The sequence below is a fragment of the Podarcis bocagei genome (genome assembly GCF_964188305.1).
Source record: "Podarcis bocagei genome assembly, chromosome: 5".
Lineage (NCBI taxonomy): Eukaryota > Metazoa > Chordata > Lepidosauria > Squamata > Lacertidae > Podarcis > Podarcis bocagei.
In genome coordinates this window covers 79,367,947-79,392,313 of record NC_138129.1, presented here as the reverse complement: position 1 = coordinate 79,392,313, position 24,367 = coordinate 79,367,947, and the positions used below count along the sequence as shown (strand labels likewise).

General features: G+C 46.0%; 1 protein-coding gene across 2 annotated transcripts in view; it reads right to left on the bottom strand.

Annotated features, from left to right (window-relative positions):
- LOC308587393 (putative ferric-chelate reductase 1) overlaps positions 1-22,350 on the bottom strand; it is a 35,052-nt gene extending 12,702 nt beyond the window's left edge. For both annotated transcript variants that reach the window (XR_014008345.1, XM_081195025.1), the window contains exons 1-11: positions 22,104-22,350; positions 13,907-14,099; positions 11,581-11,717; positions 8,189-8,280; positions 7,650-7,734; positions 6,913-6,930; positions 6,220-6,405; positions 5,115-5,216; positions 3,726-3,870; positions 3,198-3,311; positions 882-994 (exon numbers count right to left, since the gene is read on the bottom strand). Coding sequence is in view for 1 of the 2 variants with exons in the window: in XM_081195025.1 (XP_081051151.1) it covers positions 882-994; positions 3,198-3,311; positions 3,726-3,870; positions 5,115-5,216; positions 6,220-6,405; positions 6,913-6,930; positions 7,650-7,734; positions 8,189-8,280; positions 11,581-11,717; positions 13,907-14,099 (1,185 nt within the window). In the remaining variant the exon portion in view is untranslated. The remainder of the gene's footprint in view (positions 1-881; positions 995-3,197; positions 3,312-3,725; positions 3,871-5,114; positions 5,217-6,219; positions 6,406-6,912; positions 6,931-7,649; positions 7,735-8,188; positions 8,281-11,580; positions 11,718-13,906; positions 14,100-22,103) is intronic.
- Between the last annotated feature and the right edge of the window lie 2,017 nt (positions 22,351-24,367).

Sequence of the window (24,367 nt, the reverse complement as noted above, 5' to 3'; positions counted from 1 at the left end):
CACCATCCAGTAGCCAAACCATAGTGGCACCTCCGGATGCTGCACCCCCCTGCAATCCCTACACAGATCTGGCTGGCACAGGGCACAAAACCACAGCTCGCCCCTATACACGAAGCCAAGCCAGAGCACAACTATTTGCAGTACAGCCATCTTCTCAGAAAAACTCTTCACAAGCTCAAGAGGTCAAGACACGAAAGCTTTAGCAACTAATCCACACCTAATGACCCTCCTAATTGGTACTCAGAATATCACTCAAGAAATCACTCAAGATATCCCTCAAGTAATTAATGAACAAAAGAAGAAAAGGCACACTAACCTGGGAACTTCCTCTCTGCCCAGAACGTTGGAGGCTATACACCACACCCCCTCAACAGTATTTATAGGAACTCAAACACTGAGATCCTGCTCTGTTCCAGTAACAAGAAGCCGAAAGCACCAGCCTGAAGATGACGAGTGAGACCTCGTCGAAACGTCGCCTAGACACCCCAACTCTTACACGGGAAGATACCCGAAGACACCAAAACCTGCATTCCTGTACCCGTGAAAATCTACGAAAGCAAATATATATATATATATATATATATATATTAGTCTGAGGGCTTATCCACACCTCCATTTGCTCTGCCTCTTTTCTCTGGAGAAACAGTAACTTTAGCGCAGAATCAGAACAAATGGCGGTGGTTGAATTGTGGTTACTGCTGCTGCTGCAGCATTGAACTCAGGGAAAAAAACCCTGAAGATGTGCACACACTTCTATTACAACCTGCGCAATCCCAAAGCTTGAACGCGATTTCACCAGCTGAAACTACTGTAGTCCCCTGTTCGTAGGGGCCAACCTAACAGTCCTCTCTACCCAACCATGGATCTATTAATGTGCGTACCTGAAACCAAATATCTTTACCCAAGAGAGGTTTCTTGATGGATTTCTTCAAGTACCTGGCAAATATCATTCCCACACTGCCTGTGGTCATCCAAGCGATCAACATGAGGGCTCCTTAGAACAGAAGCAAAGAAAACACATGGAGACAAAGAAAAACCAAATTATCAGTGGCCTGAGAAGGAGCAACTCCAGGGAATTTGCTTCAGCCGCTCCCTGCCCGAAAATTACAAGGTTTTCATTAAGTGTTCAAGTGTGGAGGGGGGGGGAGTTTTCCCTCCTCCGTCCCAATCTCCTATCCTTTTGTGTTCTATCCTTTAGATTTTAAGCATGAAGGCAGGGGCCATCTTGTTATGTGATTGTTGTGAGTCACTCTGAGAGCTCTTTCCCATTGAAGAGGTGTTGTAAGTACCGCAGATAAATAAATGTACAGTATGTTGTGTCACACAAACACATTGGTATGCCCATCATTCTTCTACGCCATAGGAACGCAAGAAAAATAGATTGTATATTTACTAATCAAAATAAATATATGTTTGGCAAAACTCTAGGAGCTATTCTGGAAGATGTACCATTTCTCTAGTAAACTGACATGTACTTTACAGTGGTGCCCCGCAAGACGAATGCCTCGCAAGATGGAAAACCCGCTAGATGAAAGGGTTTTCCGTTTTGGAGATGCTTCGCAAAACACATTTCCTATGGGCTTGCTTCGCAAGACGACAATGTCTTGCGAGTTCCTGCTGGTTTTTCCCCCTTTCCCCCCCTTTTTCTAAGCCGCTAAGCCGCTTATCAGCTGATCCGATCAGCAGATAAGCCGCTAAAAGCCGCTAATAGCGCTAATAGCGCTAATCTGCTAATCCGTCAATGGGCTTGCTTCGCAAGACAAAAAAATCGCAAGACGAAGAGAATCACGGAACGGATTCTTTTCGTCTTGCGAGGCACCACTGTATTTTGTTTTTACAGGCGACGTAGGGTACTGCACCACCCATGTTTATAAGGTAAAGCAGCTCTCAAATTACTCAGCAAGCAGCTCGATCCTTAGTAGGAAATGGAAAGAAGAAGGTGTCCAGCTAAAGAAGATTGGCAAGTTAAATTAACGGAATATGCTGAAATGGCAAGATTGATATTGAAATTAAGAGGAAGAGATGACAATGAGTTTAAAGACGACTGGAAGGACTTTGTTGCATATATACAGAAGCAATGTACACAGATTAATACATTAGCAGGATTCTAGAAATATTTGTAAGGAAATATGAATGGGCAATAAGTAATTTTAATTATTTTTTAAAATTAAAATGGACATGCAGGATAATGATAAATCAGGTCCTCCCTTAAAGAGGGCACGTGTAGCGGTGAGACCTGGCAACCAAACCCTGTGTTGTGGGTGGGTTTAATTGAATAGCCACAACACCCAATTGGTAGGTCCGTCGATGCTGGGTTTAATCAGGCCAATGGAACGCAAGCTATATGGATCAAGGGACCTATATATGCCCATGCACGTGACCCAGAGCTTCCTCTTTTGGCATGTGCATTGGGAACACCCGCCCTTCTTTCCCTATTTTGGGGGCTTTGTGCTTGACCTTGCTATGCCGTCGTGTGTCGTCGGTCGTTGGGACAGGGGCACGGCAGAAATTTCCCCCACTTGGCTGATTGGCTGTTGCCATTTGGGTTTTGCCTGCTGCATAGCAAATCATCACAACTTGTAAGGTTGCGGATAGGCTCTGGTTCAGGTGATAGGGATGGGAGAACGCTCTCGGCATCCCTATGTGAAGGGTATTCCGTTAAAGGAATCCAGGGACTCGATGGTTTGGTCAACCCCTGAGAGGGGGTTGTGCCCGTGCCTGAGTCCAGGGGGACATTTGGGTAGCAGAGTTAGCCCATTCCCAGCTTTCCGCTTATCCAGGTGTTCACCCTTGGCTGACCTATGCTGGTGCCCTGGGTCAGCGCTACCTGCATGGCAGGAAGCTAGTCAAACCAGAGCCTATGCAACCAGTCACTTTCTGTAATCAAAGTTGTGGCCTAAATTCTGCCAAAAACCAAAACCAAAATTTGAGTCATGTGTGAATTTATTGAGGCGGGAGGTTTCTAGGTCTGAACACGCAATGTAATTTATTTATCACTATCAGAGCTTGAGAGGAGCGACAAACAAAGACACGAAGCAACTAATCCATCCCTACTAAACTAGGCTCACTTAAACATGTACGGAATCTACCCACAAGACCAAGACCCACCAGGAGCATCTCTCCCAGGAGGTACGTACTGCAGGAGGTGGAATGGAAAGAAGAGACTTTGGGACTCCACTCTCAAAAAAGTTACTTACCATGAGCTTTGATTATCAAGGGTCTCGAACTGGTGCCACCTACTGCTGCAAAGCTTGAAATGTTCACCTTCTGATCAGTAATAAAGGGTGTCCTGGGATGCTTCCTTATCGTCCCTCCAAGTGTTTTTGTTTTTTTTAAAAAGAAGAAGAAGAACTAGTTATCGCAGGGCCTCTTGTTATAAAATGAATTCCTGCATGAACAAAGCTATCAACAGTATTTAAAAATCAACAGGTCTCTGTAGTCAACAGGTCTCAAGTATGCAAGAAGGTTCTGTACAGGCAACGTTAAGGAAGATGACTGGGTCTTCCTTTTTATTCAAAATTAAAACAAAACATATTATCCTTATTCCCCCCCCCCCATTTTTCCTCGCTCCCCCCCTCCACATATTGGAGTGATAAAAGCCTTCCAGCTATCATAAGTAAAGGCATTTGCTACAATTAGGCTCTTTAAGCCTTGAGCTCCAGAATTCTGTATGCAGTTGCTCTTGTAAATACTGTCCCCATTTCCAGTTTCTATGTGGAACTCACCATCAGCGTGAGATGGCCCAAAAGCCAGAAATACGTAGTACAAACTGTCAGTGCTTCTTGCCTGGGTTGATATGGGGTTTCTCGAAATGAAAGAACACCTGATAATTCCCTCGCTGAAGGATGTTGTCAGAACGTCCACATTACCCTAAACACACACACAGCAAAGTTATCTGTCACAGTCATTTTGACCATTATATATAAACTTATAGAAACAGACACAGTAGTAATCAATAAACTGATAATAATCAAGTAAAATAATGTGATGCTATTATAATATCTCTGCCTTTTCACCTAATTGTGGAAATACAATCCACAATTGTGTGTATCTGCCTTCTTCCTATAATAAAGAGCTAAAAAGGGATGAGTTTATACAAATCCTGAAGATTCATCATTATTGCACCTCAACCCCCCTGAAAAGAAAACCTATATTCTTTCCCATTCTTTGAAAAACCCACCACTGCAACTCAGGAAGAAAAGGCACTATTCCCTTGTGCTTTTCCAGTTTGACTAGTTTGACTAGCATTTCCAGCATCAGACAAAAGGATCGAACTCTGGGTGTTTCCGGCATAGGCTTCAAGCTTACTGACTTCCCTGAAAGGGATGGTCGTCATCTAATCTTTGCCCTATTAAGCAGAGATCAAATCATTTCAGCCAATGGGCCTTCTGACTGCAAATCCCACTGCCTGCGGCCAGTGTTCCCAGTCTGGCATCATGATGAATTTGTATTGTTTTATTGACTGTGGATTTTTTTTTATGTACACCACATAAAAACATGAATTACCGTATTTTTCGCTCCATAAGACGCACTTTTTCCATCCTAAAAAGTGAGGGGAAATGTGTGTGCATCTTATGGAGCGAATGCAGACGGGAGGCTCTGCTCAGCACTCCCTTTAAAGAGCCGCGTGAGCATGTGTGCGGCTCTTGGGGGCTTTTCCCCAAGGAAGGAGAAGGGCAGCCCGTCAGCTGGCTTTTCCGCGAGGTGGGGGAGGGGACCGATGGGCTGCCCTCAGTCCCTTCCCTCACCTCCTGCAAAAGCCCCCAAGAGCCGCGCTCCTTTTAAAGAGCCACGCGGAGTGTGTGTGTGGCTCTTGGGGGCTTTTCGCCAAGGAGAGAGAAGAGCAGGCTCTGTTCAGCACTCCCTTTAAAGAGTATTTTTTTCTTGCATTCCCCCTGCTAAAAACTTGGTGCGTCTTATGTTCAGGTGCGTCTTATGGGGTGAAAAATATGGTGAGTAAGTGGTGTAGAAATACATTAAATAAATAAATACAACTTTTAAGGAGGAGAGCTGTCGTCCAATAAGAAATCATGGGGTACAGGTTTCCCACACTCCTGATAGTTTCACACATCATACTTTTAAAAAACGAAGGTAGCAGAAGTCATTTCCAGTACCAGAGGCCTTGGGCTGGGACGACTGCGTCCAGTTGAGAAGGCGTGTTGAACCTCTATGCGATCCGTTCCATTCTTACCACAGATATAAACATCATCATCTCCCTGGGAAAAGATACACAACAGTCTCCCGTTATTCAGAATGAGTGCACGCTATATTTGTTTATTCTAATGTTACTAGCCCACGGGAAATCTGCCAGTTTAGCTAAGGGTACCTTACGTCCAGGTGTACCTGGTTTGAGTATGGGATGCATATTGCAGAAGAAGAAGCCTTGACGACAATGAATGGAGGTGGGGAAGGGGAAGGCAGGTATGTGGTCTGGTACCCTGGAAAGCCACTGCCATTCAGCCTAGAGAAAACTAAGCAAGATAGACCAATGGTGTGATGGTATTTGGCATCTTACAATGTTCCTACATTCATGCTTGCTCTGGGGTCCATAAATGCTCTATACTTTCATAACCACAGGGACTGCTTGTTAAGTTGTGGGTGAACATATCAGACGACACAGCAATTCTTCAACAGCTCTTGTTTATTCACAGCCCAGAACAGAACTGAACTGAAGGGTTCAGCCAGCCTGCTTATATAGAGCTCCACTGCAACGCAACTGTAACACTTTCTGTAACTATCCAATCACTGAACGTCACTTTCACTCCCTTATTTGCATATGTGGACCTGAATGAAAACTATCTACAGTATCCCCCTGCTGGCCCAGGGTCAGAACTTCAGTACATAACACTGCTGACTTTCAGCGACATATAACGGAATACAAATAGTTTTTCTTACTTGTGTTTTTTTAAGGGTTGCTTAATGTTTAGGGTTTTCAAAAAAAGCGTTTTCAATTTTTGCAAGAACTAAAATCTTGCAGATTTGTATGCAGAATCAATGCAATGTGAACACCAGTGAAATTCTATTGAAAATGACACAATTTTAACTTGTTCCTCTCTTATTACCTTTAGCTCAACAATACCTTTGTCATGTTTGCTGCACCTAGGGCTACATTTTTTAAAAAATAATTGTGACATGGCTGCAAGCTCTGTACATTAAAGTAATATAGTTAGACCCTAAGCATCTTTTTAAAAAAAAATAAAAAATCATTCAGTATCTCACCATTATCGTGTCATCAGAAAAGGCAATGGCTACATATCCATCTGAAAGTCCACTTATTTCAAATTGGAAAGCATCGCTCCCTAATGCCGCGGATGACATGAAGTAACAGTTTGGGTTGCTTGGGCTGCAGCCTGCAGGGTTACTGAAACAGAACTTGTGTTTGCCACACCCTTCCTCTGTGGAGATCTGCAAGGAAGAGTAGATCCCATCAACCATCAGCAATAAACATGGCTGTTAGTTATTTTTCTAAAATATTAATTCCACCTCTAAGATAAGACTATGTTCACCTGTTTAAAAGTACATGATAAATAAATGGAATCCTGTTTGCATGTCTGGTCAGGGGTACATGTAAGTCGATAGATTCATTGCAACCGTAATGAACACACTACACACAGAGACACACACCTGGAGTGCATAAATGCTGCCAGGCCTTTTTGCATTTGTTTTTAGCATGTTTTCAATATGCAATCCTTGTGTCATTTCCACTGGAGGGATTCTTGGAGTTTGCCAAACTTACAGCACCCTTTACAGCACAATTCCATACGTTACCTTGAAGCAAGCCTGGGTATCGGACACAACGACTGTCCTCTCCAAAAGAAACATATTCAGGTTACTACTGACATGGAAGAAATGGGCTTGGATGAAGCGGGAAACAAGTCGTGTTAAAACAAAATGCAAAGATCAAACACTTACTGTTGTGGAGGAGACGGTCTGTGAAAGAAAAGAACATTGGATACATTAAAAAATGGTTAAGGAAAAGGAATTTACTTCTCAGCTTTTCAGTCAAAAATCCTGGGATTGAGGAGGAGATTGTGAGCTACCTATATTGTTTTAATTGTTGTAACCTGCCCTGCCAGGAAATAAATGTCAGGGGAGTGTGTATGGTGTTAAGTTGTGAGTGAACATATCAGACAACACAGCGATTCTTCGAACAGCTCTTGTTTATTCACAGGCCAGAACAGAACTGAACTGAAGGGTTCAGCCAGCCTGCTTATATAGAGCTCCACTGCAACGCAACTGTAACACTTTCTGTAACTATCCAATCACTGAACGTCACTTTTAATCCCTTATTTGCATATGTGGACCTGAGTGAAAACTATCTACAGTATCCCCCTGCTGGCCCAGGGTGAGAACTTCAGTACATAACATATGGCACTTGTTACTCTATATGTCTGTATCGTACGTATACGTTGCTGGTATTTGGCCTTCAGAGATGTGGGTTCAGGCCAAAAAAAGGTTGGTCTCCTTTGTGCTTATGAGTGTGGTCCCCCCCCCTTACAGTTTTCAGCAATAGAATGTTTAAATAGAATGACCTGGTAGTCCTTACACCAAAAAAAAAAAGTTCTCTAAGAATAGTTTAAATTAAATGCACGGTATTATTATTACATACTTGTAAAACAAGATGGCCAGTAAACCAGATTAAAACTTACTGGAACAAGTGGTGAACTGGAAGACACGAGAACTTGACTTTGAACTTGAGTCCAGAATACCGAAAAATTATAGACCGCTGTTGCTCTGAAAATGGTGGAATACACAGCATGTAAATAATTTTAGAAAGCATTGACCAGATACAGCCAACCAATTCTTCTAGATTGCACTATTCTATTTTTCAAATATAAAATTTGATTGATTATATAGCCTGGAATTTGTGGATTTAACAGCTTCAGTCTACACTGTTAATACCACCACCACCCACCCTTTACCCAGGGTGAGTTATAACAACTTAAAACTCAGAATCAAAAACAGTTAAAACTTATTGTTTTCACTGCAGCAGTTCCCAGTGCCAAAGAGCCAAGCCACAGTGAAATTTAGAAAAATGCTTGACCCTTCTGCAGCAGAGACATGGATTCTTGTAGCTAATCCCAGCAGGATGTAGGCTTCCTAGTCTAGTATACATTTACAACCACTTTGGGGGGAATTAAGGCATTAAGAAGTGCTGCTCCCTTATACAGAGAAAACAAGCCTGTACCTGAACTCAACGTGCCCTACACCAGGAGCAGCAATCCAAATTGCTGTTATGTTTTGCTTCTTTGCCTTGTTTGTGTGACTCAGGGAAGAATTCTACAGTGGGGGGAAAAGAGAAAGAAAACCTGAGGCAGAAGGAAATCAGGCACATTTCAGATGCTACAAACAACTCAGAACTGTGGGCCCATGGAGTCGCTTGATAAGCTGGGTGATTACAGAGAACCATTCCCCACCAACTTTCATTGCATACCCTTCAACTGTCCCAATTTGAGCGGGACACCCTAGGCTTCTGATTGGATCCCAGAATGTCCTGTTTTTTGGTTCAGCTTTCTGGTGTGAGTCAGCCGAGCACCGGACCAAAAGATGTTTGTTTTTTTATCTCGATCTCTGGTGCGAGTCAACTAACTCCTGTGAGAGATCGATATTTTTTTAAAAAAGGAGTGTCCCAATTTTGATTAGCAGGATGTTGGACAAACAAGAACCATGCTGGCCTTGTAAACAAAATACAGTGGTACCTCGGGTTACATACGCTTCAGGTTACAGACTCCGCTAATCCAGAAATAGTACCTCAGGTTAAGAACTTTGCTTCAGGAGGAGAACAGAAATCGTGCTCCGGCGGCCCGGCGGCAGCAGGAGGCCCCATTAGCTAAAGTGGTGCTTCAGGTTAAGAACAGTTTCAGGTTAAGAACGGACCTCCGGAACGAATTAAGTACTTAACCTGAGGTACCACTGTAATGCTGATATTGGGGTGATGGGGAAGTGGAGCAGCCTGGCCGATGGTATGATTAGTCACGCTGGAGGAGATGGGAAAGTGTCTCCTACTCCTCTAGGAACACAATTTTACACCCCTGCCAAGATGGGGATCTTGTGGCCCTCCAGATATTGTCGGGCTACAACACGCACCACCCCGACCACTGGCCATGTGCTGGCTGAGGTTGATGAGAAATGAAGTTCAGCAGTGCTCAGAGAGCCAGAGGCCCCTTTTCCCTTATAGACAACAAAGATACACTCTCCTTCTTCCCATGGGCTTGCTCTCCTGTGGAACTGGAAGGGGAGTATAAGACATACAGAGTCTCAGAGCTGCTGGGTTGAGGACTACAGTCATACCTCGGGTTGAAGTAGCTTCGGGATAAGTACTTTCGGGTTGCACGCTGTGGCGACCTGGAAGGAGCGCATTAATTCCGGGTCTCGCAGCTCACGCATGCGCAGACGGTCAAAATGATGTCACACGCATGTGCAGAAGCGGCGAGTTGCGACCCGCAGACGTGCGGACATGGGTTGTGTTTGCTTCTGGATGTGAATGGGGCTCCGAAACGGATCCCGTTCCAGGCTGCACACCTGAAGGACCAGGTGCGCAGCCTGGGAGTCATTTTCGACTCACAGCTGTCCATGGAAGCGCAGGTCAATTCTGTATCCAGGGCAGCTGTCTACCAGCTCCACCTGGTACGCAGGCTGAGACCCTACCTGCCCGCAGACTGTCTCGCCAGAGTGGTGCATGCTCTAGTTATCTCCCGCTTGGACTACTGCAATGCGCTCTACATGGGGCTACCTTTGAAGGTGACCCTGAAACTACAACTAATCCAGAATGCGGCAGCTAGACTGGTGACTGGGGGCGGCCGCCGAGACCACATAACACCGGTCTTGAAAGACCTACATTGGCTCCCAGTACGTTTCCGAGCACAATTCAAAGTGTTGGTGTTGACCTTTAAAGCCCTAAAGGGCCTCGGCTCTGTCTACCTGAAGGAGCGTCTCAACCCCCATCGTTGTGCCCGGACACTGAGGTCCAGCTCCGAGGGCCTTCTGGCGGTTCCCTCATTGCGAGAAGCAAAGCTATAGGGAACCAGGCAGAGGGCCTTCTCGGTAGTGGTGCCCGCCCTGTGGAACGCCCTCCCATCAGATGTCAAAGAGATAAACAACTACCTGACATTCAGAAGACATCTTTTTTTTTAAAAAAAAAAAAGATATTTATTGCAATTATTTTAAACAACAAACAAACCACCAAACATATAAAATACCATCACCATACAGACAAAGAAAGTCAAAGCAAAGTTAAGAAATAAACAAAGAATGAAAAAAGAATACATATATAATACAGTTGTTCATAAGTCATATTTTCATAATCTTTGGACTTCCTCACATCACCCTTCCCTGCGTTCTCAGTCACATAGTTATAGACAGCAATTTATTACCTTATTTCAGTTCTTATATTATAAGTCTCAAATATTATGTCCCAAATTTTAAATAGCTTTATCGTAAATTAAACTGCTTGGTTTGAACATAATATTGCTTCGAATTTCGTTATTTCCCTAAACCTCACTTATTTACATATGTCTTACAACAAACTTACTGCTGCCATGTTACTTTCAATCGTGCAATCTCCTAACATTCATACAGTTTATAGTGTTTTTGTAAATAGTCTTTAAGTTTTTTCCAGTCCTCTTCCACCGTCTCTTCTCCCAGGTGACATTCAGAAGACATCTTAAGGCAGCTCTGTTCAGGGAAGTTTTAATGTATGACATCTTGGTGTAATTTTGGTCTTTGTGGAAGCCGCCCAGAGTGGCTGGGGAAACCCAGCCAGATGGGCGGGGTACAAATAATAAATTATTATATTATTATTATCCAGAGGTACCACTGTAGAGCATTTTGAGCCCAGGAAAGAGCATTGGTGGTTGCGGGGAGGGTAGAAAATATCCATCTCTTTCTACCAACTGAGGCCCATTGCTGTGATTGCAGCCCCGTCTTCTTTCTTCCTGCCTTCCTTCCTTCCTTCCAACCACATGTATTGTGGCGAGAGTCAAAAAGAACCATGAAAATAGTTCTGTGCACCCAAGACACCAGCAGAGCTGCTGTTTGCCCAAGTAGCATTCCCCACTCCACACCTTTCACAGCCAACTGCATTTGAAAACAACATATACCTTTAAAACATGTGTGGGGAATCTTTTTTGACCTTCTAGAAGCCCCATGCCAGACGTGGGCAGAGCAGGAGACAAAGGTGGGCAGAGCGATGAATGTCTACCATTGTAGAGTAGGCTAGGCTCTGCATTCACGCCTCTCTGTCCAGAAATGCCAGAGGCATTATCAGATTTCAAGGACACATTTCAGCCAGACAGAAATATTCAAGGAGGGGGTAGCCTGAGGAGAGTCCTGAGAGCCAGATAAAGAGGCCTTGGGAGGCCTAAAGTTTCCCATCACTGTTTTAAAAGCATATGTGGTAAGATATAGCGTGGGATTAGCTCTTCAGACAAAAAAGCAGACTATCCCCGATCATCTTCAAGGCCATAGGATAGTTCCCTCAGTGTATATGAGTCTCTGCTCTGCAACCAAAGCTTGTTTTTGCATCGCAAAAGCTACTAACAAAAGAATTACACAAGCCCAAGCCACACAAGTTACACATACCTGAATGTCATTGCACACAAGGCCTTGCGAGTTAGGGTCTAGGATTCGAAAATGTCCCACAGCAACATCGCCTCCAACTGCTCGGGCCTGGAGTAAAAATCCCTCAAAACTGGAATCGCCGCTTGCCATAAGAGATACTGAGTAGGAAAGATGTTGTAAAAAGTGTCAGTTTAAATGTTTTGCCACAACAAATATTAGGGGCAAAAAGCAACAACAAATGAAAGTTGCATTTATTACTACCATCACTTCAGTGTGAGAACCTACAAGGGCTGTGTGCACACACCAGGGTGTGTCACACAGATTTGATTTTAATTTGTGCACTTTTGTCTGCACCCAAGTGCTTTCAATTCAAATCTATCTTGATGTTTCCTGTCCACACTAGTAGGGGCTGCTTGATGAAATGTATTTGTGTTCTGTGTTGTTCTCCCCTGCCTTTAATGACCTTTCCTCAAGCCCCCAAAATTCCAGACTAGGGATCTGTACTCACTCAACTCTATCTATCTATCTATCTATCTATCTATCTATCTATCTATCTATCTATCTCTCTATCTCTCTATCTCTCTATCTCTCTATCTCTCTATCTCTCTATCTATCCAGTTCAAATTCCAATTTGAACTGTAAAATGGTGATTTTCTTCAGTCAAAATGAAAGTACACCTAAACATTTTTTAAAGAAAAAAATGACTATCTATCTATTCATCCATCCATCCATCCAAGACCATATAACATCGGTCCTGAAACACCTACTTTGGCTCCCAGTATGTTTCCAAGCACAATTCAAAGTGTTGGTGCTGACCTTTAAAGTCCTAAATGGCCACGGCCCAGTATACCTGAAGGAGCGTCTCCTCCCCCATCGTCCTGCCCGGACACTGAGGTCCAGCGCTGAGGGCCTTCTGGTGGTTCCCTCACTGCGAGAAGTGAAGCTAGAGGGAACCAAGCAGAGGGCCTTCTTGGTAGTGGCACCCGCCCTGTGGAACACCCTCCCACCAGATATCAAAGAGAAGAACAACTATCAGACTTTTAGAAGACATCTGAAGGCAGCCCTGTTCAGGGAAGTTTTTAATGTTGGGTGTTTATCATGTTTTTAATATTCTATTGGGAGCCGCCCAGAGTGGCTGGGGAAATAATAATAATAATAATAATCTCCACCACCACCACTACTATTATCCCTCCCTCCCATGGAATATCACAGTAACAAACTATAACCAAAGCCAAAATTTTGAACACATTTGAAAGGGGGCAAAATTATCTCTTTAAGAAACCACACCTTATTTTTTTATCTACCACAAAACAGTGCCCAGCCCCACCAGGTAAAAAGCCTACTAGTACTGCCTCTCTAGGCTGGGCACGCAGAGATATGAGTACCTCTGATCTCCACACCCTCCCTTCCACCACAGTGTGGCTCAGAGAAAAGCAAACTGTACATTTCACAGACAAGCACATATGGCAAAGTATTTTTTTTAATGGCTGGATCAGGTCCATTGTGATTCAGCTTAGCTTTATTCGTAGATGGATAACCAAGTGTCTTAGGGAAAAGAGCCAAGTTCAAAGCAGCTGGAGGGATACAAGGTACCGATCCTTCCCCTTGCTGGAAGAGAATAAGTATGTTTGGTTTTGGTTTTTCACCCATTTGCTTTCTAAACTCCTGTGCTAAAGGGGAAAGATAATAAGTTACAAAAACATGTCTACTTCCTTTATAGCAAACTGTAATGTGATTGAAATAGGAAACTCTTTCCAGAGGACAAAGAATCCTTTTGTCTCTCCAGTGACGACTAATCCATGTGATCATGTTGGCCAAAGATGACACACTTATCGCAGCTCTGAGCAAGGATCCAAAAGGATCTAGCATGGCATTCAGGGCTCCCCCCCCCCCGCCCCCGCTCCAACAATCATTCCCAACAGACTGAGATTGTCAAAAAAGGAGAATCTAATGTGAAGGGCTACAGCAAAAAGTGGGGCAGAGGGCAGGGAGACATGGCATCAGTGCATATACATGCACACCCACAGAGCAATTTGGACCCTGTTCATTTCACATTTGGGCTTAAACCAGTGATAGAGAACTTTCTGCCCTCCAGATATTGCTAGATTTTAATTCCCATCAGCCCCAGCCAGCATGGCCAATGGTCAGGAATGACGGTCACAGCTATTTATGGAGTGCAGCAGATTGCCCATACTTGGCTTAGAGATAAAAAGTTATTTAACTAAGGTTTGATGTTAAACAGAGACATTGGGGTGGGCAGGGAAAGTGGGAAGGAAGCACTTCCTACAGTGGACCTTTGACATCACTTTTGGTTTACATCGCAGTCAACAAATGGTTCTGAATTCACCTATAATTTCGTCTCCTGGGGCAAATGAAGTTTTGGAGGTGGAGATGGCATATGGCGGTGCAGAGTTCTGTGCAATGTGTCCGTGACCAGGAACCATAGAGCCACAAGCCACACTGATTTTTCCATTTGAGTAGCCGAGGACTCCTGAAGAAAACGCTCCCCATAAAAGAAAGAAGCTAGCCAACTTTTCCATCTGTGAAGAAAGCAAAACATTTGAAACATTTAAATGTGAGGATAACAGACGATTGCACAAGCAGGCTTAAAGGCAAATGGGGGAAGGATATCTCAATATCCTCTGCTACGGGGGTGGAGAACCTGCAAGCATCATGGTCAATGGCCAGTGATGATGGGATTTGCAGTCCAGCCGCACCTTGAAGGCCACAGGCTCCCCAGCCCTGCTCAATTGCTTAGACTTTTGCTAAAAATTAAGCTTAAAGGAAAGACACTTTCAGATGATAAGCCACAGAATAACACATTACTTCATACAGCGTATATTTTGCATCCATGAAGATGAGATTCCACTCCTCCCATATCCAAGAATCTGCTGATGTGATCTGCTGATTCTCCAGAGAGGAGGGGGCAGTTTCTGCTCCCTACATATTCCACTCCAGCCTCACATCAAAGAGAGAGAGAGAGACTGAGTGTTAGAGAGAGGTCGTATGTATAGATAAGGTTGCTGCTAAGAGCAGCTGCAGACACTCAGTGCAGTTCAGCATTTTTGCTTAGACCTCATTTAGCTCTGTACATAGTTGTGTATTATAGTTGTAGATAGAATAAAGAAGATATTCTACAGAGCTGCTCTCTGAGTCATTTATGCTCTGCTATACTCTGCTGTGCAACGACTGTCTTCTTGTTGGAGTGAATCTGGTGCTCACAACTCTAAGCTGTGAGTCCACAGCACTTTGACCTGTTCCTGTGCAGAAGGTGGTCTCTGGAAGTGCTACCCAGATTGCCTAGCCCAGTCGGGCTGAAGTGTATGAGTCCAGTTGGTGGCACTGGCTCAAGGGAGATGCTGACAGAAGATGCAGACAGCAAACGCCTATGTATTCAGTCAAAGTTAGGCATTTTTACTCTGTTATAAACTGCTCTGGCATTTTTAAATTAGATGGAGACATAGATACGTTTAATAAATAAAATCAAAATGTTAGTGTACTAAAATTATATTGTTGTTTCCAGTGGGGGAGTTAGGCATGTACTTAAACCTCTGCCCCTAATATTTTAAAAGTTTTAAAACTGATTAGCTTTGGATGACTCAAGATGACTTGCAGTTTTCTCAAATACCCAAGGAAATTCCTGTCAGGTGAAGTTAAGTAATAGTAATAATAATTTATTATTTGTACCCTGCCCATCTGGCAGGGTTTCCCCAGCCACTCTGGGCGGCTTCCAACAAAGATTAAAAATACATGAAAATGTCACACATTAAAAACTTCCCTGAACAGGGCTGCCTTCAGATGTCTTTTAAATGTCAGGTACAGTGGTACCTCGGGTTGCATATGCTTCAGGTTACACACGCTTCAGGTTACAGACTCCGCTAACCCAGAAATAATACCTCAGGTTAAGAACTTTGCTTCAGGATGAGAACAGAAATCACGCGGCAGTGGCACGGCAGCAGCGGGAGGCCCCATTAGCTAAAGTGGTGCTTCAGGTTAAGAACAGGTTCAGGTTAAGTACGGACCTCCAGAATGAATTAAGTACATAACCAGTGGTACCACTGTAGTTGTTTATTTCTTTGACATCTGATGGGAAGGCGTTCCACAGGGCGGGAGCCACTACCGAGAAGGCCCTCTGCCTGGTTCCCTGTAGCTTAGCTTCTCGCAGTGAGGGAACCACCAGAAGACCCTCGGAGCTGGACCTCAGTGTCCGGGCTGAACGATGGGGGTGGAGACACTCCTTCAGGTATACTGGGCCGAGGTCAACACTTTGAATTGTGCTTGGAAACATACTGGGAGCCAATGTAGGTCTTTCAGGACCGGTGTTATATGGTCTTGGTGGCCGCCCCCTGTCACCAGTCAAGAGACCAGGGGCGCAATAATGCTATTTATGTGGTGTTCCACTGATACCAGAGACAAGGTGAATTACAGCAGCAGCAACTGTAAACCAGAGCAGTTGTTCAGCAAGCTGGAACAAGCACATTCATTCATAGAGCAGCACACTTACAAGCCTCTGGGTACAAGAAGAAATACACAGTGAGCCCAAAAATCCAACCCTTCCACCATGCCAATGAATTGTTTTGGCTATTGTGCTGACATGCACTGGGTGGGGCTGAACAGGCAACAAGGTGGTAATAATACACAATGCACTAACTGATTTGCTTACTCCAACAACAAAGTTGTTGTACCTGGGAGAATGTCTTATGCATTGTCATTAAGACCACCAGGGTCAGTCCTGCTTTTGGAGTGATGAAGCTGCCTCAGGTGGCAGATGCCGGGGTTGGCAGGAGCCCCCAATTCATTTCCCTGAGTCCTGGAAGCAGACACTGCTCATTGTGTGGGGAGACACCAGCAGCTGGGTCACCAAAGCAGAGCAGGGTGAGGTGGCCAGGAGGTTGTTTTATTTCACAACATTTATATACTACTTGATGGCAATAAAACAATGAGTGAGAAACAGTGAAAATCAAGCATTTAAAACTAAAAATAATTCAAAACCGCATTAAGCTAGAATTAAATAAAACACACGACGGCTTCTACATGTCTGAATAGCCTTGCTTGAACAAAAATGGTTTTAGCAAGTGCCAAAGGGAGATACAGCGAAGGCGCACATGGTTGAGGTCAATGGGCAGGGAGTTCCAGGGTTTACACTAAAGGAGGAGTATAATATGGCAGCTGCAACAGGGCCAGTTCTGCATTGTGCGATGGGTGTCCTCATGTAATTTGTTTTGGGGGTCCCCCCCCCCAGCATCCATAGGATGCCATTGTCCGCAAAACGTCAGTCTGTATTTCCCTACTCCACCCCCGTTTAATCTGGATTTATTACCCTTTCCAGGGAAAAAATCTTTTTTCTTAAAAGCTTGTTGCCAGCTACCCCTTTGGAAAAATGTAAATGACACTTGACTGTGTTAGGTCTGCTGTCTAGAAGCCTGTATAGTCTCTGGGTACTCCTCACCAGGCCTGCCATGGATGTTAGCAAATTACCACATTACACAGAATTCCAGGAGTGGTGCAAAGGTGGTGATGTCGGGGCTCGCATAGGTGCACCAGTAGATGTGTAAGACTGGCTCCATCAGCATATCATCACCGCCTGGCCCCATCCCACAGCTCACACGCAGCTCTTAAGTACGTGTGGGCGGGTCTCTTCTTAAACTTATCAGCTTTCAATTCATTCAGCATTTTTCATTGTTTCTGAGATTAAGACTTCAGGAATAGAGCCAAACCACTAAAGTCTCCCGGCTGCACGTATCTCACGTAACCCATCCAGCCTTATAAAATAAATAGCCATTTTTCTTCCAATTAAAAATGAACTTTGTCACAGGGTTCTGTTGCCTATTGATTTCTGACACATGAAAGTGACACTTCAGACAAATATGAGAGCAAATTAAGGACCTGAAGGTTAGGGTGGGACAAAGAGAGAAATAGGGGAAATAATAATAATTTTCAAGTTTGGCATTTTTAAACTAAGGATGACTATTCACAACTATCCATAGTATCCTGGTCTGTCCTGCTCAATACTGTCAACACTGACCATCAGAGGCCAGGAGTGGGCAGCCAGGAGAAGCAGGGCAAAGTCACTTGCTTGGCTTCCCAATGTGGAGATTTGCGGCTGCCAGTAAAGGAAATGGTGATGTCAGTGGGGTGAGTGGGGTGCAGGCGCAACAGTGGAGTCAATCTGCAATTCCCTGTGTCCACACTGCACTGACCTCCCCACCTCTCTGCTCTCCCTTAAAGGTAAAGGGACCCCTGACCATTAGGTCCAGTCGTGACTGACTCTAGGGTTGCAGCGCTCATCTCGCTTTATTGGCCGAGGGAGCTGGCGTACAGCTTCCGGGTGATGTGGCCAGCATGACTAAGCCGCTTCTGGCGAACCAGAGCAGTGCATGGAAACGCCGTTTACCTTCCTGCCGGAGTGGTACCTACCGCATTTTTCGCCCTATAGGACACACTTTTCCCCCTCCAAAAATGAAGGGGAAATGTGTGTGCGTCCTATGGGGTGCGCACCGACCCCTCTCGCTCTCCAGGCTTCAGGAAGCTATCCGCAAGCCTTGGGAGCCCGGCTGGAGTGCCCGCCGGGCTCCCAAGGCTTGCGGGCAGCAGCCTGCAGCCTGAAGCACGGGGCGTGCTCCGGAGTGCGCCCCGTGCTTCGCGCAGATGTCCGCAAGCCTTGCAAGACTGGCAGGAGTTCCCGCCAGGCTCGCAAGGCTTGCAGGCAACAGCCTGTTCTGGGGGCTGGGGTCAGGGGAAGCTCAGGCTTCCCCCGCCCCACAAGCTCCGGGAGCTATGGTGAGGTTGAGCGCAACCTCGCCTTCGCTCCCGGACCCCCAGCCCCGAGGCTAAAAACGAAGCCAGGACAGCTAGCGGGATCCATCCCGCTCACTGTCATGGCTTCTTTGCTCTTTGGGGCTCGGGGGAAAATAAATTTTTTTTCTTTATTCCCCCCCCAAAAAAAAATAAGTGCGCCCTATGGGCCGGTGCGCTCTATAGGGCGAAAAATACAGTATTTATCTACTTGCACTTTGACGTACCGTATTTTTCGCACCATAGGGCGCACCGGACCATAGGGCGCACCTAGTTTTGGGAGGCGGAAAACAAGAAAAAATTATTCTGAACCCCAGAAGCCAGAACAGCAAGAGGGATCTGGCTTCTGGGATACCGTGTGGCTGTGCTGGCTTCTGGGGTAACCCCGCCAAGCCTCTTCAGGGCAGCGGGATGAAGGCTCCCCCTGCCCAAAGAGGCTGCGCAGGGTTAAAGCAGAAGCCAGGACAGACGCGTCGCTGAAGGGGCACTGTGCCTTCTCTCTCTCTGTGCAGCGCCCCTCCTTCACAGGAAAGGTGCTGCGCAGAGAGGGAGAAGGCACAGCACCCTTCAGCGAAGCTGGAGAAGGAACAGAAGGAGACCCTTCTGTTCCTCCTCCGGCTTCGCATGGCAGGGGCGCCGCTCAAGGGGCGCTGCGCCTTCTCTCTCTCTGTGCAGCGCCCCTCCTTCACAGGAAAGGTGCTGCGCAGAGAGGGAGAAGGCACAGCACCCTTCAGCGAAGCTGGAGAAGGAACAGAAGGAGACCCTTCTGTTCCTCCTTCGGCTTCCAGGACAGGCGCGTCGCTGCGATGCGGGAGGAGGAACAGAAGGAGTCCCTTCTGTTCCTCCTCCGGCTTCGCATGACAGCGTTGCTCAAGGGGCGCTGCGCCTTCTCTCTCTCTCTCTCTCTCTCTCTCTGCGCAGCGCCTCTGCTTCACAGGAGAGGCGCTGCGCCTTCTCCCTCTCTGCGCAGCGCCTCTCCTGTGAAGACCCTTCTGTTCCTCCTCCAGCTTCCAGGACAGGCGCGTCGCCGCGAAGCCAAGGAGCCTGCATTCGCTCCATAGGACGCACACACATTTCCCCTTCATTTTTGGAGGGGAAAAAGTGCGTCCTATAGAGCGAAAAATACGGTACTTTCGAACTGCTAGGTTGTCAGGAGCAGGGACCGAGCAATGGGAGCTCACCCTGTCGCAGGGATTCGAACCGCTGACCTTCTGATTGGCAAGTCCTAGGCTCTGTGGTTTAACCCACAGCGCCACCCGCATCCCCTGCTCTCCCTTACCAGCAGTGATTTCTGTACTGGGAAGATGGGTAAGGAGCTCTGCTCTGCTACACTGGCAGCTACAGACAAAAACTCCAGGGTTTCAGACAGGGGTCTCTCTCTCTCTCTCTCTCTCTGCCCTACCAGGACATGCCAGGGATCGATCCTGGGACCTTCCACATGCCAAACGTTAGCTCTACTGCTGAACCTCAGTTCTTCCCTTCGCAGATGACTCACCACAGAGCTTTTAGATCATTGATGTCCCTCTCAGATCAGATCAGATACTTCTCCACAGAGGCAGTTCAGAGATACTTACAGAGATACTGGGAGCTATGTCTCTCAGTGATTTCGACAGACGAGCCAGTTCTGGTTTAAGATCTACTATGACCAAATACCTTCTCATTTAAACCACCCCTTAAGAAACTGCTGGACCTTGTTAAGTCTTAGTAATACCTGAGGCACTCAACAGCAAGTCGATGCATTATAAAGGCAGATATCCACCACCTACCTTTCACCTATTCCTAAGAAGCACCTCTCTGCCTAACACTTCAAGATTTAAACTTTAAGTGATACCAAAGTGCTCCTTCAACAAAGCCTAGTGTGATTTGCTCACTGTTCTTCCACTCTCAGTAGGGGCACTTAAAGATATAACCAAAGCTGCCCTTCATTCTTGGAGAAAGGTAGAGGCACAAATGTAAGATACACATAAAGTGATAAAATAAGTAGCTGCTACCCTATATGTGTCTACTCTGAAGTAGGCCACAATGAAGTCCCAAGTAAGTACAGCAGGCGTAGCCAACACTGTGCTCTGCAGTTTTTGTTGGACTGCAATTCTCATTACAGTGGTACCTCGGGTTACATACGCTTCAGGTTACAGACGCTTCAGGTTACAGACTCCGCTAACCCAGAAATAGTATCTCGGGTTAAGAACTTTGCTTCAGGATGAGAACAGAAATCGTGCTCTGGCGGCGTAGCAGTAGCAGGAAGCCCCATTAGCTAAAGTGGTGCTTCAGATTAAGAACTGTTTCAGGTTAAGAACGGACCTCCAGAACGAATTAAGTACTTAACCCAAGGTACAACAGTATTCCTGACCATTGGTCATGCTTGCTGGGTTGATGAAAGCTGTAGTCCCACAGCATCTCGAGGGCTAAGTGCCTGGTGTATAGGATTGCAACCTTAGTTACTTTGAGTGCTGGTAGCATCCATTTATTCCCCCTAAAAGAGTGCTGTGTTCTTTAATGCTTGGTGCTATGCAAATACAATAGAACACGCAAAACTGACCTGTAATGAAATTAGCAAAATTAGGACTGGGGAACGGGGAGGTGAGCAGCGTAATATAGATGTGGCTGAACTGGAGGCTGTAAGGTGTTCTGGATTCACCTTTAAGAATATAAAAAGAGCCTATGCACTCTCCCAAGTTGTGATTCCCTGTACTTGGCATCCACCTTCAACAGTGGAGGCATAACAAAGTCATTGTGGCTAGTAGCCACCAATAGCCTTACCCTTTAGAAGCCATCCAACTCAGTGCCTATCACTACCATTTCCTGTGGAAGCAAATTCTAGACTTTGCATTGCATAAACCACTGCTTTCTTTCACCAGCCAGGTACAATTTCCTCCACCTTGGAAGAAATGCAACACTAAAATCGGTGAAGGGTGCTTTGTATGAGTGGGCAGGCACAGACCTAGCACACTTGCCAGGATCGAAGCAGCGAGCCACTGCGCTCTTGTGCTTTCCATTCTGTACAATGGGCAAACTGAAAAAGTGAGAGGTTATTTCCCCAGAATGACATCTCCTGTGCTTTTTGCACGAGTAAAGGCCCCAACTCAGCCTCGTTCACACAGCATTTTCAAACACATGAGCTCAAAGGAGCAAAGCTAACAAATTCCGCATGCCAGCAATCTATAGGTATATAGTGAAGAGGCCAGTAAAACTGCGTCCAGGGGTGCAACACACACCTCTCATTCTCTGTCTCGCTCCCCACTTCCTACATCCCATTAACTGCACAGCTAAGAGTTGTGAGGCAGGCAGCCCATTCAACATGTAAAGTTTTCACCAACCCCAAAATGCACCGACCGGAAAAGCTTTACCTAGTGAATATCAGGAATATAGGAAACTATGTTCTCCTCCTATAAAGATCACTGGATCACTGGTACATTAGTGGGCGGTAGGTATAAAAAGGTTGACTACCCCTGGTCTACACTGACCAGCAGCAGCTGTCCAGAATTTCAGACCAGAGCCCATGGGCATAGCCAGGATTTTTGTTTGGGAGGGGGCAGGCCTTTTGTTAGGGGAGCAGACCTTTGGGGGAAGGGGCAGAACCTCAGTTAGCTATGTATTTTTATTGATTTATAGGGGGAGCAGCTGCCCCTCACTACCCCCCACCCCCTTGGCTACACCCATGCCAGAGTCTCTCTCTCAGCTGAACCTGGGATGTTCTGCATGCAAGGCAGACGCCCAAAGCTTGCCAACATTTCAGTCTCCAGCCCTACCTGGATAGGTCAAGGAATGAACCCGGGACCTCCTCCTACGTGAAAGATGCAGCCGAGCAATGCCTCTTCCTCGAAGTCAGCTTCTTGAAGGCACAGGAGCCTTTCAAGACGGAAAGCGTAGCAGACTTAGGCGCATTCCGAATATTCCTGCTGCGGCCACTCCTCCTCGCCTTCGCTTCACCTTTCTTTGCAGCCCAGCCTTGGGATCCTGCGCACGAGCCGCCTGCCTGACTGCTGGATGCAAAGGGGATCCCCTCCCTGCCTTGAAGACCGCGCCTGGGCCCTCTGCTGGCCAAGGTGGGCCACTGCCTTTCCCCCGGAGCTCTGTTTATTGCGCTTATCAATAAGGCGCGCGGGGCGGGGGTGCCTTTATCTTCACGGCCACTCGGGAAACTTTAATTAGACATAAAGGGTTGGATCCGGACATCAGCTGAACTTGGGTCCCCTTGAGTTCAGTGGGTCAAGTTAGTCGCGAAGAAAAAGGAAGGAATCGAGATGTTGCTAGACCCACATTGAATGGTCCCGGAGACATCAAGTCGCATCTAGGCTAATGGTGCAATCCTAAACCCCCACATCGCGTGTGTGTGGTTATTGTTGTTGTTTATTGAATTTATATACTGCCCTATATGCAGGGGTCTCAGGGCGGTTCACAGAATAAAATCAAGATATAAAACTACAAAATACATAATAAAAATAAAAATAAAAACAACAACCCAATAGCCCCCTCCAAAAAAACCCACATTTTAAAAGGGCATAGGATATCAATCAAATCAACCAAAAGGCCTGGTTAAAAAGGAACATTTTTGCCTGGCGCCTAAAGGTGTACAGTGGTACCTCAGGTTACATACGCTTCAGGTTACATTTGCTTCAGGTTACAGACTCTGCTAACCCAGAAATAGTGCTTCAGGTTTAGAACTTTGCTTCAGGATGAGAACAGAAATTGTGCTCCAGCAGCGCAGCAGGAGGAGGAGGCCCTATTAGCTAAAGTGGTGCTTCAGGTTAAGAACAGTTTCAGGTTAAAAACAGACCTCAGGAACGAATTAAGTACTTAACCCGAGGTACCACTGTATAATGACAGCGCCAGGCGAAATTCCCTGGGGAGAGCATTCCACAGATGGGGAGCCACTGCAGAGAAGGCCCGTTCTCATGTTGCCACCCTTCGCACCTCTCAAGGAGGAGGCACATGAAGAAAGGCCTCAGAAGATGATCTCCGGATCCAGAAAGAGGTGGTCCTTGAGGATGTGAGGTAATATAGCTTTCCATATGCCTAATTACTTCCAAGATCAGGATGTTTGTCTAAATCCTACTAGAATGGGCATGGGCGGTGGGGGGGGGATTGCTCCCCGTCACAGAACCGTAGCCCCAGGTTCACAGCTTTCATTTCTTTTCAGCATCTGTAGAATTCAAGGTGAGGCACAATGTATAGGCACTACGTCTCATTTTTGTTTTGTTTTGTTTTGTTTAAGAAGCTAGCCCCCTTTGCAGTGTTTTACTTTGCTCCCCACCCTCATTCACCCGCCAAAAATTCCTGTGGACACCCATGAACGCAGTACAAATAGCCCACAATTACACTCGGCTGTGCGTTTGGAAGCTCCTCTCAGTCCTTCTAAATGTGGGATGTATTAAGTAGTGGGTTGACATAGCAGCCGGCACAGCGATTTCTTCAAGTAGCTCTTTATTAAGACAAGCTGGAATAGAACTGACTGCGACAGCTCAGCCGGCCTGTATTTATAGGCAGCCGGCTGTCAACATTGTAACCACAACAGCTCAGAGTTCCCGCCTAAACTAACTGCCGCGGACCTGAGTGAGAACTATCTACAGACCAGAGAGAAAACTATATACAATATCCCCCTGTTGGCCCAGGGTGAAACTACACTACATAACACCCCTCCCCACCGAGATAAGGCGTTAGTTACAATCGTAATGGTTTCCTTATATACAGTACTACGCGTAATGGTTCAATTAGGCACAAAAGCATATCGGTTACATTTCCCATACTTAGACCAACAGTGATACCTGTCCAACAACGTAGTCCTTTAAATGAGTTGGGCGCTTGGAAACTCTGCCAGACCGCCGGGGACTAGTAGCCAAGTCCGGAGGGCCACACAGTTCTCACTGAGGCTGTGGTGCGACCCTAGGTGGCGTTGGAACCAACTCCCCTGGGTCCGCTGCTGTGGGTGGAGCCTCCGCAAGTGGAGTGGTCTGAGTCTGTTCTGAGACGGCTTGGTTCGGCTCCACGCTGGCAGTTTGCGAGGGAGGTGTAG